This window comes from Macaca nemestrina, chromosome 1, assembly GCF_043159975.1.
Source record: "Macaca nemestrina isolate mMacNem1 chromosome 1, mMacNem.hap1, whole genome shotgun sequence".
NCBI lineage: Eukaryota > Metazoa > Chordata > Mammalia > Primates > Cercopithecidae > Macaca > Macaca nemestrina.
Window position 1 is genome coordinate 181307993 of NC_092125.1, and position 17632 is coordinate 181325624.

At 43.5% G+C, this 17632-nt stretch overlaps 1 protein-coding gene across 2 annotated transcripts in view; it reads right to left on the bottom strand.

Moving 5' to 3' along the window:
* Nucleotides 1-17632, bottom strand: part of LOC105495054 (zinc finger FYVE-type containing 9) — a 203106-nt gene continuing 185474 nt past the window's right edge. For both annotated transcript variants that reach the window (XM_011764207.3, XM_011764205.3), the window contains 6 exons: nucleotides 16152-16302; nucleotides 12670-12750; nucleotides 9142-9304; nucleotides 6834-6939; nucleotides 1737-1913; nucleotides 1-282 (listed from right to left, as the gene is read on the bottom strand). In XM_011764207.3, the coding sequence (XP_011762509.2) occupies nucleotides 121-282; nucleotides 1737-1913; nucleotides 6834-6939; nucleotides 9142-9304; nucleotides 12670-12750; nucleotides 16152-16302 (840 nt within the window). In that variant the 3' untranslated portion in view covers nucleotides 1-120. The remainder of the gene's footprint in view (nucleotides 283-1736; nucleotides 1914-6833; nucleotides 6940-9141; nucleotides 9305-12669; nucleotides 12751-16151; nucleotides 16303-17632) is intronic.

The following is a 17632-nucleotide window of genomic DNA, read 5'->3' on the forward strand; positions in this document are numbered from 1 at the left end:
ATTCCCCACCCCATTAATAGTGTTAACAAAAGCTTAATCTTCCAGTTTTAAAGTGCAAATGATTTGGGTATGACTGCTGTTGCAACAAGTCTGAACAGAAAAAAATGAAGTCTTCTCTGTTTATGCGATGTTTTCCAGAATATAAAAGATGAGTTCCATGACGACAGGGCCCTCACTGAGCTGGCAGGCCCCTCCATGGATCACCGGCACCAAGGCGCTGTCCAGATCATTCATGTACTGCGAGGGAAGGGGCTGGCCATTGCTCCCTGCTTGATAGCCAACCTATACCACAGAGAGAAAAGGAGGAGAGGTTACTGAACAGAGGCCTCTCCAGGGCTGAGGGCAAGGAGGCTGAGCAGAAAACGAGATGTCCTTTTTGGCCATAGGCTAGACATATGGCAGTGAATACAAATTTATCCTCTTTTCCGGATTGTCACTTATCCTGTTGTTTATTCCTGACCACTTGACAATCATGAGGCACTGGGTAAGCCACTTAACCTGTTATGGTCTTAGTTTTCTGGTGAAGGGGAGAGGTGCATAAAAAGATATGGAGTATCAGAAATAACACCTTAATAAGCTTTGGTTGTGAAAATTGAGAAATGTACAATGTATAGCTCCCTAACATAGTAGGAACTGAATATTTGTTCTTGTATCCATCTGTTCATTCATGCACCATCTTCTGAGCACCTACAAATGCAGGGATCCAAAGACGAATGTAACAGGGCCCTGCCCTCAAGAGGCTCACATATTTAGCAGAAAAATGCTTTTTCTTTGTTTTACGTGAGGTAATTCCCTCCAGCCGAATTATCAATGTCATTTGAGACAGGACCAGAATACTTCATGAGTATAGCATTGGGCAAGCCGTTAAGTAGAAAATAAATATTTGTTTTTTTTTTTTTTTTTGAGACAGAGTCTGGCTCTGTCGCCCAGGCTGGAGTGCAGTGGCCGGATCTCAGCTCACTGCAAGCTCCGCCTCCCGGGTTTACGCCATTCTCCTGCCTCAGCCTCCCGAGTAGCTGGGACTACAGGCGCCGCCACCTCGCCCGGCTAGTTTTTTGTATTTTTTAGTAGAGACGGGGTTTCACCGTGTTAGCCAGGATGGCCTCGATCTCCTGACCTCGTGATCCGCCCGCCTCGGCCTCCCAAAGTGCTGGGATTACAGGCTTGAGCCACCGCGCCCGGCCGAAAATAAATATTTGTTGATTGATGAATAGTCAGGAACTGGGGCCAGACACAACCTTTCATCATTCCCTGATAATGGCACAACCCTGTGCTCGGGAACCAGTTTCTCCTCATAAGCACTCAGGCCAGAAGCAGCTTGCTAGGCAGAATTAATACTCAGGGCGAAGGGTGATCAAGCTGAGTCTACACCCAAGTTCTAAGTGACTCGAAGTTAAAGGGTTGAGGGAACAGAGAGGTCTGGCAATTTGTAAGCATCAAGGCAGGAACTGGCAGGTCCTACCACATGTTCCCCTCTTTACCCCACACTAAGAAGGAAACCAGCTCCTTGGTAAGCTATGCAGGTAAAGAAGCCACAGTTCAAATGGTTCTGAGAGAATCTGACCAAGCATCACATGTGGGTATAGTACTATTAAAGAGAGGGCCAGAACACTATATCTGGTCAGGCCAGAAGGTCGGAGAATTAAGCTCTCCAGGGTGATGCAGAAAAACTCGCATGTCAGAAATACAGACGTTGCCCGAGGCCAGCTTTAAAAGCTGCGGAAGACACATCGTACCTGATCTGAGTCAAGTGTCACACGTAGTCCCAGTTTGGTCATTCCATCTTCCTTCAGGAGCTTCAGGTGAGGACAAAGAGCAAGGCAAAAAGCTTTGGCAACATGCTCAGTCAATCTACTATGATCTGCAGGATCACTGAGGCAATTGTGCTGGTCATCGTTTTCTAGGAAAAACACCTGTTCCCCAAACAAGAGAGACTTTTAAACTTATACCTAGATTTTGGGAGAAGTAGATTAGCTCACTGTATATGAGCACCCTGATTCTCCAAGATCTGCAAGAAGACATGACGGGAACAGGACACCATAAAGTCCCTGGGCCAGGAAAAGTCAGGCATTTATGTCTTCCACCTAAAAAAAAACAATCCGTCTCTCCGTCTCTGTATCCACAAAGTGGCAGCAGAAGCCTGCCTAACTCCCTGCAAGCCTCCATGGTTGCAATGGCACGTTCTTAGAACTACAAAAGGCCTCCATTTTGCATTGTATGCCACTAAAAGGTAATCCCTATATGTGGACAATTTACCTAGAAAATGATCTTAAGTCTAAGAGAATGGCTCTTATAGATGATGTGACCCAGCTGCTTTATTTTACAATTACTCTTAGAAGGGAACTGACTGGCTCAAGAGGACAGAAGAACTTAAGAAACAGAGGAAGAGCTGGGCTGAGCCTAGCATCTGAGCCGTTTTTTTTTTTTTTTTTTTTTTTTTTGAGACGGAGTCTCGCTCTGTCGCCCAGGCTGGAGTGCAGTGGCGCGATCTCGGCTCACTGCAAGCTCCGCCTCCTGGGTTTACGCCATTCTCCTGCCTCAGCCTCCTGAGTAGCTGGGACTACAGGCGCCCGCCACCGCGCCCGGCTAATTTTTTGTATTTTTAGTAGAGACGGGGTTTCACCGTGGTCTCGATCTCCTGACCTTGTGATCCGCCCGCCTCGGCCTCCCAAAGTGCTGGGATTACAGGCGTGAGCCACCGCGCCCGGCCTTGCATCTGAGCCTTTTATTGCAAGCTTTTTCCACCACACAGCCCTGCCACTGCAGAGGCGGGAGCTGTGTCAGCATGCCCACACAGAGCCATGCACTGCACTGTGCACAGGCAGAAGCGGAACACACGTGGAACTGATGACCCAAGTCCTAGCACCATAGAGGAAGGGTCATGAGCAAGTCCCTTAGTCAGAGGACTAAAGGAAGTTAGAGGACCTTTTTTTTTTTTTTGAAACAAAGTCTCGCTCTGTCACCCGGCTGGAGTGCAGTGGCATGACCTCTGCCCACTGCAACCTCTGCCTCCTGGATTCAAGTGATTCTCCTGCTTCAGCCTCCCAAGCAGCTGGGATTACAGGCATGTGCTGCCATGCCCAGCTAATTTTTGTATTTTTAGTAGAGATGGGGTTTCACCATGTTGGCCAGGCTGGTCTCGAACTCCTGACCTCAGGTGATCTGTCCTCCTTGGCCTCCCAAAGAGCTGGAATTACAGGCATGAACCACTGTACCTGGCCCAAAGGACTTACTTTATTTTTTTTGAGATGGAGTCTCACTCTGTTGCCCACTACCCAGGCTGGAGTGCAGTGGCATGATCTCGGCTCATTGCAACCTCCACCTCCCAGGTTCCAGCAATTCTCCTGCCTCAGCCTCCCGAGTAACTGGGACAACAAGTGCGCACCACCACACCCAGCTAATTTTCGTATTTTTAGTGGAGACGGGGTTTTACTATGTTGGCCAGGTTAGTCTCAAACTCCTGACCTCAGGTGATGCCCCTGCCTCAGCCTCCCAAAGTGCTAGGATTACAGGTGTGAGCCACTGCACCTGGTCCAAAGGACTTCTTTTTTTTCTTTTCTTTTTTTTTTTGAGATAGAGTCTTGCTCTATTGCCCAGGCTAGAGTGCAATGGCGCGATCTTGGCTCACTGCAACCTCTGCCTCCCAGGTTCAAGCAATTCTCCTGCCTCAGCTTCCCAAGTAGCTAGGATTACAGGAGCCTGCCACCAAGCCAGACAATTTTTGTATTTTTAGTGGAGACGGGGTTTCAGCATGCTGGCTGGGCTGCTGACTTCTTAATAATTAATTTGCCTTGGGTGGGCGCGGTGGCTTACGCCTGTAATCCCAGCACTTTGGGAGGCCAAGGCTGGCGGATCACGAGGTCAGGAGATCGAGACCATCCCAGCTAACACGGTGAAACCCCATCTCTACTAAAAATACAAAAAAAAAAAAAGCCAGATGTGGTTGCAGGCGCCTATGGTCCCAGCTGCTCGGGAGGCTGAAGCAGGAGAATGGTGTGAACCTGGGAGGTGGAGCTTGCAGGGAGCCAAGATCGCACCACTGCACTCCAGCCTGGGTGACAGAGTGAGACTCCGTCTCAAAAACAAACAAACAAAAAAATTAATTTGCCTCTGTAAAGTGGAAAGCACCTGACTTCTCTGGTTATTGTGAAGATAAAACTATATAAAGGCAAAATATAAGGCCAGGCACGGTGGCTCACACCTGTAATCCCAGTACTTTGGGAGGCTGAGGTGGGTGGATCACAAGGTCAGGAGTTTGAGACCAGCCTGGCCAACACGGTGAAACCCTCTCTCTACTAAAAATACAAAAGTTAGCCGGGTGTGGTGGCACATGCCTGTAGTCCCAGCTACTCAGGAGGCTGAGGCAGGAGGATCGCCTGAACCCAGGAGGCAGAGGTTGCAGTGAGCCGAGATCAATACCATTGCACTCCAGCCTGGGCAACAAGAGCAAGAGACTCCGTCTCAAAAAAAAAAAAAAAAAAAAGGCAAAAATATAAAAGATACAGAAATGCAAATACATGATGTTTCCATATAGCTACTCCTAGCTTATTGCTCCATAAGGAGCTTACACTGAGAGGACTACAAAGGAGGCAGCTCCGAAGCCCTGTACCTGGATGCATTGGAGAGTGGTGGCATGAAGTGACAGAGTGGGAGTCAGGAGACCTGAGCGCTGGCCCCTGCTCAGGTTAACCAACATTAGTCACAAAGTTACAGTCACATGACCTGTCTGAGCCTGTTTTCTCATTTGCATCTTAGGATGGGTAGCTTGCCTACCTCACTGCTACTGGGGAGCAAAAAGGAGGGAACAGAGGTCAAACTGCTTTGTAAGCCATAAAGTGTTTTACACGTTCCAGACTCTGCGCTGCTCAAAATGTGTCAAAGGGACAAATCATTACATAGCAAGCAACTAAAATCCCTTGGCTGCATATGAAATCAAGGAGACTGTTATGCAGGATGAGTCCCTTAGGACCGCTGCTCAGAACTGGAGAACCAGGTCTCCTCTCTGCTATCAGGAACCAGCCATATGAACTTGAGTAAGAGACTTAACAACCCTGGGTCTGTTTCCTTTTGTGTGAAATGGAAAAGCTAGAAGTCACAGAATTTTTTTTTTAAATGTAAGAGTTTCAAAGCTGAAAAGAATCCTAGAGATCTTATAATTTAATCCTTTACAAATGAGCATACATGAGGTTCCAAAGTAATAAAGGAATCTAAGATCTACCTGTTTACTCACTGAGAACTTTTTTAATTTTTTTCAAATTTTTTTTTTTACTCAGACCTCTTGGGGATGAAGAGAATAAACTTTCTGGTCTATATGATATGTACATACAAAAAGGGGTCACTGCCCTGGCTCCTCTCATTTGCAGGTGAGCTTTTAATACAGCTTTCAAGGAACAAATTAATACAGTGGGAAAGAGCTTAGGAGTTGGCCAGATCTGGATTTTAATCAGGATTTTACCATTATTTATTTGGCTTGTAATCTTGAGCAAGTTAATTAGTCTCTGAGCTTTAGTTTTGTTTTTTTGTTTGTTATTGGAGACGGAGTTTGGTTCTTGTTGCCCAGGCTGCAGTGCAATGGCACGACCTCAGCTCACCACAACCACTGCCTCCCAGGTTCAAGCAATTCTCCCGCCTCAGCCTCCTGAGTAGCTGGGATTACAGGCATGCACCACCACTCCCGGCTAATTTTTATTTTTAGTAGAGATGGGGTTTCTCCATGTTGGTCAGGCTGGTCTCAAACTCCTGACCTCAGGTGATCTGCTCACCTTGGCCTCCCAAAGTGCTGGATTACAAGCATGAGCCACCACGCCTGGCCTAGTTTTTTTTTTTTTTTTTTTTTTTTTTTTGAGACAGAGTCTTGCTCCGTTGCCCAGGCTGGATGGAGGGCAGTGGCATGATCTCGGCTCACTGTAACCTCTGCCTCCCGGGTTCAAGCAATTCCCATGCCTCAGCCTCTCAAGCAGCTGGGACTACACACATGCACCACCACGCCTCAGCTAATTTTTGTATTTTTAGTGGGTATGGGGTTTCACCATGTTACCCAGGCTGGTCTTTTTTTTTTTTTTTGAGACGGAGTCTGGCTCTGTCGCCCAGGCTGGAGTGCAGTGGCTGGATCTCAGCTCACTGCAAGCTCCGCCTCCCGGGTTTGCGCCATTCTCCTGCCTCAGCCTCCCGAGTAGCTGGGACTACAGGCGCCCGCCACCTCGCCCGGCTATTTTTTTGTATTTTTTAGTAGAGACGGGGTTTCACTGTGTTAGCCAGGATGGTCTCGATCTCCTGACCTCGTGATCCGCCCGTCTCGGCCTCCCAAAGTGCTGGGATTACAGGCTTGAGCCACCGCGCCCGGCCCAGGCTGGTCTTGAATTCCTGACCTCAAGTGATCCACCTACCTCAGCCTCCCAAAATGCTGGGATTACAGGTGTGAGCCACTGTGCCTGGCCTAGTTTTCTTATTAGTGAAATAAGTCTATTTTTTAAAGACCATCATGTTATCTAAGATAGTTTGTAAGTGCAGAATAACTGACCCAGCTTTCTGAAGAATACAGCAAAGATGGAATGTACCATTCAGAGATGTACTTTTCTTGAGTTCCAATGCAAAGAAATCTCTAAAAGTTAGTTCACAGGAAGGAGGATACATCAGACGGGTGCAGGCTGCAACTGGCAGCATTTCTTCCTGGTAATTTCAGATAGACCAGGGGGAATTGGAGTATAAACGAGAAAGATTTTTCTCAGAGATATTTTTTTCTTATCCTACAGAGTCAACCCAGAATGTGGCTCTTGGCCTAGCAAAAAGTTGTGCTCAAAGTGGGTCAAGTATGCCAAGTTTCATTTCCTTACCTCTGTCCATCTGATGACTTTTCCATTTGCTTTATATTCTGATCCATGGAATATCTTCACATTCGTTATAGTCTCCATGGACTTCCCATCTATAGGACTTACGACACTAAAATAGAGGCAAAGGAAAGATAAAAGCAGCTCTTGAAGTTAGAAAAGCCTTTTTTCCTATCACATTTTGCTGCAGAAGTCTTCCTGCTAATCCCACTGGGCACCCTGCTGAACACACCTGTGCCGCACATCACAGCAAGAAGCAGCCACTGTATAAAAATGGACGTGAACTGAGCTCTTGGGAAAGGATCTATGCACTGCAATAATTCAAAGAACACACATGCAAAAAGGAATCATTTTTCCAGGAGCTAGTTCTCTTTAACGTAAAGAAATTGATTAATCAAACCTGCTCTTCTTCCAGTATTCCTTCTTTCAGTGAATGCATGGTCACTCACTCAATCTTGTTTTCACTCTGCTCCTGACTCTGTAATGATACTCGTCATGATATATTCTTCATGTTTGCATACCTGACTTACAAATGAACTTCTGAAGGGGAGGGAATATGATATATTCACCTCTATGTGCTTATATTCCCATTACTGATCCACTGCTTGGAACTTAGGAGTCTAATAAATATTTATTAAGAATCATTTGCTGGGCATGGTGGCTCACACCTGTAATCCCAGCACTTTGGGAGGCTGAGGTGGGAGGACTGTGTGAGCTCAGGAGTTCGAGACCAGCATCAGCAACATGGCAAAACCCCACCTCTACTAAAAATACAAAAAATTAGCTGGCCAATAGTGGTACACGCCTATAATCCCAGCTACTGGGCAGGCTGAGGCATGAGAATCACTTGAACCTGGGAGGCGGAGGTTGCAGTGAGCCGAGCTCGCACCACTGTACTCCAGCCTGGGCTACAGAGTGAGACTCTGTCTCCAAGAAAAAAAAAAAAAGGGAATTATTTGACCAAGTTGCTAATTATGACAGTGCTGGTATAAACAAGTATCTATGTATCTGTCATAACACATTCCCTTTAGTGCTAAATTATCACTCCTAGATTCCTAAACAGAAAGGCCACTTCTGACAGTCATTTCCTCCCTGAAATACAACAAGTATAAATATGTGGAGATACACATTCATTCTGATTAGGATTCAAAATAATTGGCACAAAGATTCTAAACTTTCCCTAACAATTTTCAAACCTGTTTATGTTCTTGAATCGCTATGTGTTTTTTTTTTTTTTCTTGAAACAGAGTTTTGCTCTTGTTGCCTAGGCCGGAGTGCAATGGCGTGATCTCAGCTCACCAAAACCTCTGCCTCCCAGTTCAAGTGAGTCTCCTGCCTCAGCCTCCTGAGTAGCTGGGATTACAGGCATGTGCCACTATGCCCAGCTAATTTTGTATTTTTAGTAGAGACGGAGTTTCTCCATGTTGGTCAGGCTGGTCTTGAACTCCTGACCTCAGGTGATCCACCTGCCTTGGCCTCCCAAAGTGCTGGGATTACAGGCGTGAGCCACCACACCAGGCCAAATCTCTATGTATTAAAAGTCGAATCTAACTTAAACTTCAATATCAGGCATTCACTTCATTTAGTCAAAATTACTTGAATTTAAGTTTAATTTCTAACTCATCAAATAGCAATGTTAAAAAAAAAAAACAACAACAAGAGCACCCTTCGTTGTGTAGAATCCTTTGAGAAAGGATACAAAGTTCAGTTTGTAATGTATAAATGCAATGTTTTCCAGCCTGTCCCTGAATGTCTGGGTATGAGAAAAAGAAAAGGGTGAGGGGAAAGAAAAGTGTCAAAGACGTCTCCAGGGTTTTGGTTTGAACCATTAGAAGAGAGTTGTCGAACACTGAGAAAGAATATAGAATTTGAAGCCCAAGAAGGTGGTTTTAAGAGCTAGTCTTATCACTTCCTAGCTTTGTAGACCTGAAAAGTCACTTAGCCTTTTGGTACTTGTTTACTCATTTATAGAATGGAAATGTTAACACCTGTTATTATATCAAACAAAACAATGTTGGCAAAAATGTGTTGTAAATCTTAAAAGGCTCAGGTATTACTGTTATCTCAATAACTACAGAGGGACTCTTGTTTCATCAACCCCTCTACTTATATTCCTCTCAAAAATACATACAGAAACTCTTTCAGAAACTAACTTACAAAACCAGAAATTTAAAATTCTATGTTAAGCATACAAAGCAGTCTTTCTTAGGCAGGGCTTTCAGTAAAGCTATAAAACACCAATGTAGACAGCAGACAAAACCCAGAGCCTAACCTATAACTAAAAGCCACAAGGAGGGACATGTACTGCATTTACCCCTTGCTAACGTTCTTGTCATCATCCACCCACTGGATGTGGATGTGCTCCTGGGGATCCTCTGCATCCGCCTTCCCACAGGTGATGGTGAAGTCCTTCATCTCTCGCAGTGCCTGCCTCAAGGAATCCATGTTCTCTGCGGTAATCTGGACCATAACGCCATCTAGCAATCAGCACAAAGCCAAAGGAGAGGCAAATGAAACACAGCACCTGGCATCTAGCAAATCCCTCCAAGTTTAATGTAAATCTTTGCTCTGCTTTCCAAAGCTGACTGATACAGAGGTTTGCTCTTTGAGCTGAACCTCTTACTGAAAGTGTGAAAAGCAATGCCAAGATTAAAACACTTGCTAGTTGATTTCACTTCCAACACAACTAAGTTGATTTCACTTCAGACACAACTAAGAATTTCTCCTGAGACTACTTAAGGGGAAAACTTAAACACAGTCACCTTCTTCTGGACACACTGAACATTTTGTTCCTATTTTCACTCCTGCATTTATCATCCTCTGATCATATTTATTTGTTTGCATCTCCATCTCTCTCACCTTACTATGACTGCCTGGCATAGAGTGAATGCCCAATAAATGTTTCTAAATAAATCACTGAATAAATTATAGTAGTGGGCTTGGAGATAAATCCATTTATTGACTAGCAAATAAGGCAAACCTACCACAGAGTTTCATATGGGCTACCAGATAACCAACAGATGGTTACTTTTTCAGCTGCTACCTACCTGAGTTGAAGGCAAACACTGAAATTGAGAGTAAAAGTTGTCACATGCTGAGCAATTACTCTGCTTCATTGACACACAATGAAATAATTTCTAAAGAGTCTCAATAAAAATTTCATAAACAGGCAGCCAATTGCTCCACTGAAACACACAAATGAAATGCAAGACCCAAGAAATTACCAACCCAGACACATAAACACATAATTTTTAAACACACTGCTTTGAATTGGTAAGGATCTGTGTCAGGTCAATGTATCCTCTTTTTTTTTTTTTTTTTTTTTTTTTTTAAAGAAACGACTGCACAGGTTGGAGCACAGTGGCTCTTCACAGGGACAATCATAGTGCACTGCAGCCTCAAGCTCCTGGCCTCACAGGGTCCTCCCACTTCAGCCTCCCAAGTAGCTGGTACTATAGGCATATGCCACCATGCCCAGTTCATTTTATCATTTAACAACATTTAAGGGGTATTTTAAGATCACCTTGTGAAGTCACAATTTCAACTATAGTCAACACTTGATCATATAGGCTTTAACTAGTTGCTTTAGACCAAATGACTTAACTCCTAGATTTTAAGAAAACAGTCCTTTCTTAGGCTGGGTACGGTGGCTCACGCCTGTAATCCCAGCACTTTGGGAGGCTGAGCCTGGTGGATCATTTGAGGTCAGGAGCTCTACACTAGCCTGACCAACATGGTAGAACCCTGTCTCTACTAAAAATACAAAAAAATTAGCTGGGCGTGTTGGTGCACAACTGTTATTTCAGCTACTCAGGAGGCTGAGACAGGAGAATCACTTGAGGTAGAAGTTGCAATGAGCCAAGATTGTACCACTGTACTCCAGCCTGGGCTATAAGTAAGACTCCATCTCAAAAAAAAAAAAAAAAAAAAAAGACCCCAAAAACCTCTTAGATTTTGTAACAATTTATTAACATGTTTCTGTTTTGTAGTCAGAGTTGTAAATTTTAGTTGTAAAATAGTGCACTCTGTGTTTCACTGTTTTATTAAATTTACCAAAAGAAGACCAAAGCCAGTATCTATAAATATATGTAAGATTATTTATGTATTTCAATCAACACACTGGAATCCAGCCCTAAGAAAGGACCTTTTTTCTTTCCCGAGACAGAGTCTCGCTCTGTCGCCCAGGCTGGAGCGCAGTGTTGCGATCTCAGCTCACTGCAAGCTCCGCCTCCCAGGTTCACACCATTCTCCTGCCTCAGCCTCCGGAGTAGCTGGGACTACAGGCACCCGCCACCACGCCCGGCTAGCTTTTTGTATTTTTAGTAGAGACGGGGTTTCACCGTGTTAGCCAGGATGGTCTCAATCTCCTGAACTCGTGATCTGCCCACCTCAGCCTCCCAAAGTGCTGGGATTATAGGTGTGAGCCACCACGCCTGGCCTTTTTTCTTTTTTCTTTTTTTTAAGATAGAGTCTCACTCTGTTGCCCAGGCTGGAGTGCAATGGCGCGATCTCGGCTCACTGCAACCTTTGCTTCCCTGCTTCCCAGGTTCAAGCGATTCTCCTGCCTCAGCCTCGCAAGTAGCAGGGATTACAGGCATGTGCCACCACGCTGGGCTGTTTTTTTTGTATTTTTACTTGAGATGGGGTTTCACCATGTCGGCCAGGCTGGTCTCGAACTCCTGACCTCAAGTGATCTGCCCCCCTCGGCCTCCCAAAGTGCTGGGATTACAGGCATGAGCCATTGCACCCAGCCTAAGAAAGGACTGTTTTTATACAGAGCTTTGGAGTGAGCTACTGTAATAATGAAAACCTGTCATCATGTGAGGCAGACTACATTTTCCATAGATGGCCATATCTCCCATCTTATTTTTCTACAATGCTATCTTCCCATTCTCCCATGTAGAAGTGAAGTCTAATTCCCCTCCCTTTTTCCAACACCAGAGTATGGTGGAAATGACACAATATAACTTTAAAGGATGGGTCACAAAAGGCAATGCAGCTTCCACCTTCTTGCTAGAAGATTCATGTTTGGAGTCCTGAACCACCATGTAAGAAGTCCAACTATCCCAAGGCTACCAAGCCATGTGAAGGGGTCCCCAGGGAAGTACGCCAGTCACCACTCCTAGTCTTTAAATCATCCCTGGCCAGGCCTCAGATGTGTGTGTGAACAAACCTTCATATAATTCTAGCTCCCAGTCATCAGAGAACTTCAAGTCATCCCAACTAAGACTCCAAACATCATGAAGCAGGGTTAAGCCATCCCTGCATTGCCCTGTCAAGATTCCTGATCTAGAGGATAAGCAAGCACGATAAAATGGTTGTTTTAAGCCAGCTGTTATGAAATAAGAGTAACCAGATCAAAACACAATGAATAACCCACAAAGAAAATAAATGGTGTGCCAATTAGCCTTTAGTGTAATTAACTTTTGTCAACATGTCTGTCATGTCTAATTATAGCAAACTAGCAGCCAGCACATCCCATTTTGTACTCCAAATAATGACAACAGCATTCTTGTGGACAGGAGAGACTGACTTTCATCTACACACTTACATATTAATGTTTCCACCCAATGATACATTTGAACTCAGACTACATGTCCTCAGGTACCTTATCCCAGAGCTCTGAAAGGCCATCTCCTAGTTTTAATGTCATTGTCACATGGTATCCCTGCCACTGACTCCTTTCTTTAGAGAACTAAGTACTCTCATGGCAGTTTTAATTTGCCGAAGAGATGCTACTGAATAAACAGGAGTCAGACATCTACAGCAGAAGTGTAAAGGATTCCCTTTATGTACATAAGCTCAATCTTTATTATAAGGACTGAACAAATTCATTCCTTACCTTCCACAATACTGGACTTGGCAAGGTATCCAGAAGAGGATTTCAGAGCGCCACTGAACACAAAGAAACTGGCACCAGTCACTAAAACAGCAATAGAAATAGTTTAGTAAGACAGACCCTAAGCTGGAGGGATTGAGAACAATAATGAAATATTCAGAAGTTGAGAATTCCAACCACCATCATACAGAAAATTTAAAAAAAATCAAATCTATATTTCACAATAAACATGTAACCAATAATTCTGGTGCTTACAATAGTTTTGGGAAAGAGGTTTTAAGATATACTCCTCCATTTTGTTTTGTTCTTCCTCTAATTAAGAATTCAAGTATCTTACAAGAAAAGGAGTCTTAATGGTTGAGGTCAGGGGTTGGCAAGCTATAGCCTGCTTGGCCTCCAGCCTGCTTTTGTAAACAAAATTTTATTGGAACACAGCCATGTCCATTCATTTACTTACTGTCTATGGCAGTTTTTGCACTATAATGCTAGAGCTGAATACTGGTTGACAAAAACCACAGGCTTGCAAACTCTAAAATATTTATCATCTGGCCCTTCATAAAAAAAGTTTGCCACCCCCAATCTAATCCATTGATTTTCAGATTTTTTTAGATCAAATATATTCTGGAGATGGAAATATGGCTGCCAAATATCTCGTCTGCCAAGTAGAGTTATTTTTTTTTAAAAAGCATCCATTTAAAAGATAAACTCTTATTACCACTATCTCTTCATAAAAGGAAAAAAAACAACAGTTACATTTAGCTTTATGGAAACTTCACTGTTGTTTCCTGATTTTTCCAGATCTTACTTAAACTGGACTGGACTAATCCAATTTCCTACCCACTGGCCCAATAATATTTCTTTTTTCTTTTTTTTTTTGAGATGGAGTCTCGCTCTGTCACCCAGGCTGGAGTGCAGTGGTGAGATCTTGGCTCACTGCAAGCTCCGCCTCCTGGGTTCATGCCATTCTCCTGCCTCAGCCTCCCGAATAGATGGGACTATAGGCACCCACCACCATGCCCTGCTAATTTTTTGTATTTTTAGTAGAGACGGGGTTTCACCATGTTAGCCAGGAAAGTCTCGATTTCCTGACCTTGTGATCTGCCCGCCTCAGCCTCCCACAGTGCTGGGATTTCAGGCGTGAGCCACTGCACCTGGCTGGCCCAACAAATTTCTAAGAGGTGGTCATCAGCTTTTTTTAGAGACTCCTAGTGACAGGAGCCAACAATCACACAAGGCAACCCACTGTACCTCTGGATAACTCCCAGGTTACACACTGCTCTCAAGTTGAGCCCAAATCTGGCTCCCTGTAACTTTCACCCACTGGTGCTGGCTCTGGCCTTTTGTAGCAATAGAGAAGTTCAGCCTTATTTCCACATAATAAAACACCGTAAGAATTGAGACGGCTATTTTTTCATCCCCTTCTAATCTCTACCTTTCCAGGTTACACATTCATACTTTATTCAAGAAGGCTTCCTTTGACCTAGGCTCCAGCTTTCTCACAGGTATTGAATCATCCTCTGGAGACCCTCTAGTTTTATGACTATATTTTCATTAATGATATACAAAACTTATTTGAATATTCTAGATACAATATGACTAATAAGGAGCATTGTATCCTTAACACCTACCTTATTTTGGATACTGCATTTGAATATACCTGTGCTAAATACCTTTTATAGATTTACTGAATAACTGATTTTAAAAATATATTGGCTGGCTGTGGTGGCTCATGCCTGTAATCCCAGCACTGAAGCTGAGACAGATGGATTCACTTGAAGCCAAGAGTTCGAGACCAACATGGTGAAACCCTGTCTCTACTAAAAATATAAAAATTAGCTGGGTGTGGTGATGCATGCCTGTAATCCCAGGATTACTCAGGAAGCCAAGGCAAAGAATCGCTTCAATCCAGGAGGCAGAGGTTGCAGTGAGCTGAGATCACACTACTGCACTCTAGCCTGGGTGACAGAGCGAGCGAGACTCTGTCTCTCTCTCTCTCTCTCGTTGTATATAGATACAGATATATCATATTTCATATCTATATATAGATATAGATACATACTGAAGACAGTGACCTACTGTATTCCTACTAGACAAGTGTTTCACAAAACATACGAAGGAACACTGGCTTTAGAGAAACACTGAGGAAAAAAAGACTTGTGGTTCAAATAAACTTGGGAATAGTTAGATGCTATCTTCCTTTTGAAAAATTAGATTACACACCAGCTTGTTAATGGATCTATAAAGTCCTATAGTAAAGAAGCCTGTCTAAACTTGTTTAACACACAGGGTTTGTTCTTTTTTTTTTGAGACGGAGTTTCACTCTTGTTGCCCAGGCTGGAGTGCAATGGTACAATCTTGGCTCACTGCAACCTCTGTCTCCCGGATTCAAGCGATTCTCCTGCCTCAGCCTCCCAAGTAGCTGGGATTACAGGCATGCGCCATGACGCCTAGCCAACTTTTTTGTATTTTTACAAATACAAAAGATGTGGTTTCCCCATGTTGTTTAGGCTGGTCTCGAACTCTCGACCTCAGGTGATCCGCCTACCTCAGCCTCCCAAAGTGCTGAGATTACAGGTGTGAGCCACCATGCCCAGCTCTTTTTTTTTTTTTAAGTGACAGGGTCTTGCTATGTTGCCCAGGCTTGTCTTGAACTCCTTAGCTCAAATGATGCTCTTGCCTCGACCTCCCAAAGTGCTGGGATTACAGGCATGAGCCACCACAGCTGGCCTAACACAGGGTTTCTTAGATGAAATGTATTAAACAAGACTTATATTTTCATGTGAACAGTTTTTAACACCATAGAGCCTAAGAAAACACTTTAGGTAATGTCTCTTGAGCAATGCTTCTCAAAGTCGAATGGGCACTTGAATCACACAGAGATCTCATTAAAATGCAAATTTTGATTAGCGAATCTGGGGTGTGGAGACCACATTCTGAATAGCACTGAACCTTCCTTCAGAATCCTGTCAATTAATTAGCATTCTGTGGGAATGGTCATCTAACAAGCTTCAAATTTACCTAAACATACTCTCATTATGGGGCCTAGTCTCACCTTCAAATGCCAGTGCTGGCCCTGTCAATATCCTAAGGGCAAATTTTCTTTCTTTTTTTTATAAATTATTATACTTTAAGTTCTAGGGTACATGTGCACAACATACAGGTTTGTTACATAAGTATACACATGCCATGTTGGTTTGCTGCACCCATCAACTTGTCATTTACATTAGGTCTTTCTCCTAATACTATCCCTCCCTCCTAAAGGCATATTTTCAAAACAGTTCCCTCAATAACAGATATCCCATTTGCAACTCTGAGTCTGGCCACTTGGGGAGTCAACATAATCCTGAAGAATACGGTTGGAAAGGTTAATTAATTTGTTTGTGGTCACCTATCTAGAAAGTGAGTGTTAGGGGACTGAGGTATCTAACTGTCCAAATCCAGTATAATTTTCCATTATCATAATCTCAACCAGCTCAAATGCTCACCTTTTCTGGGCTGATTGTGAATACTGATAGCCTGGGTCTGATAGTTTCCGTCATCATTCTGCACACACACAAGATGAGAGTCTGCCTTTTCATTGAAGCAGGCACCTCCTGCCAGGACATGCTCATTGGACTTGTTCATGGCTTTCATCATCTGCAATCAAAGACAGAACCTTTTTCTTGCAAGAATGGGCATTTTTCTATCTGACATGGAGCAACTCCATCTTCTCAAAAACAAAACTAACAGAATATTACATATTAAAGTAACACAAAGGGCCACCAAATAAGGAAACAAAGTAAAAAAAAAAAAAAAAATCAGTCACCATTGACAAATCAACGTATACAAAAATTCCCTGTACATTTTACAAGCGATTTGTACTATGACCTAATAAGCACAAAACACATTTTGCATTCATTTTTTGTCTTATTGCTGCACTGAACTCAAGTAGCTAAAATTAGTTTAGCTAATTGTAGTTTCTCCTATATACTAGATTCTCTGAGGGATTTAGATTTAGAGGGAAGATTCAACTTCCAAAGGAGTGAATCTTCTCTCTAAAAACATATGAAATTCATTGTTTCTTAATTTTACTAACTTATGTTCAAGATCTTTAATGAAATTAGTTACTAATATTTTGCTTTATTCTTCTCAAAAGATTTAACATAATTCTGACCTAATCCAAAAAAAAAAAAAAAATTCATGGGCCACTGTTTTGCATGTAATATGTAAGAACTCACCTTGATGTTAAACTCCAGCCCCTGGCTGAAACAGGTTAATGATAATTTGTTGTTATTTATTTATTTATTTGAGACGGAGTCTCGCTCTGTTGCCCAGGCTGGAGTGCAGTGGTGCGATCTTGGTTCACTACAACCTCTGCCTCCTGGGTTCATGCCATTCTACTGCCTCAGCCTCCCAAGTAGCTGGGACTACAAGTGCCCGCTACCATGCCCAGCTATTTCTTTTGTATTTGTGTAGAGACAGAATTTCACCATGTTAGCCAGGTCTCGATCTCCTGACCTCATGATCCGCCCGCCTCGGCCTCCCAAAGTGCTGGGATTGTAGGCATGAGCCACCGCACCCAGCCGACACCATTTTTTTTTTTTAAAGAGATAGGGATCTCACTATGTTGTCCAGGCTGGATTCGAGCTCCTGGGCTCAGGTGATCCTCCCACCTCAGCCTCTTGAGTAGCTGGGGTTATACAGACACATGCCACCTAGCCCAGCTAGGTTAATGATAATTTGTTTTTATTTCCCATTTTTTCCTTCATGTCATCCCATTTGTCCAACTTTCTGATCTAATCCTTTAAAATTAAGCCTTTAAAAATCTAATTCGAAACTTATTTTTACTCCCTGGTTCCTCCTATAGGTTGTAGTGTTGCGGGCCAGGCCCGGTGGCTCATGCCTGTAATCCCAGCATTTTAGGAGGCCGAGGTGGGTGAATCACTTGAGATCAGGAGTTCGAGACCAGCCTGGCCAACATGGTAAA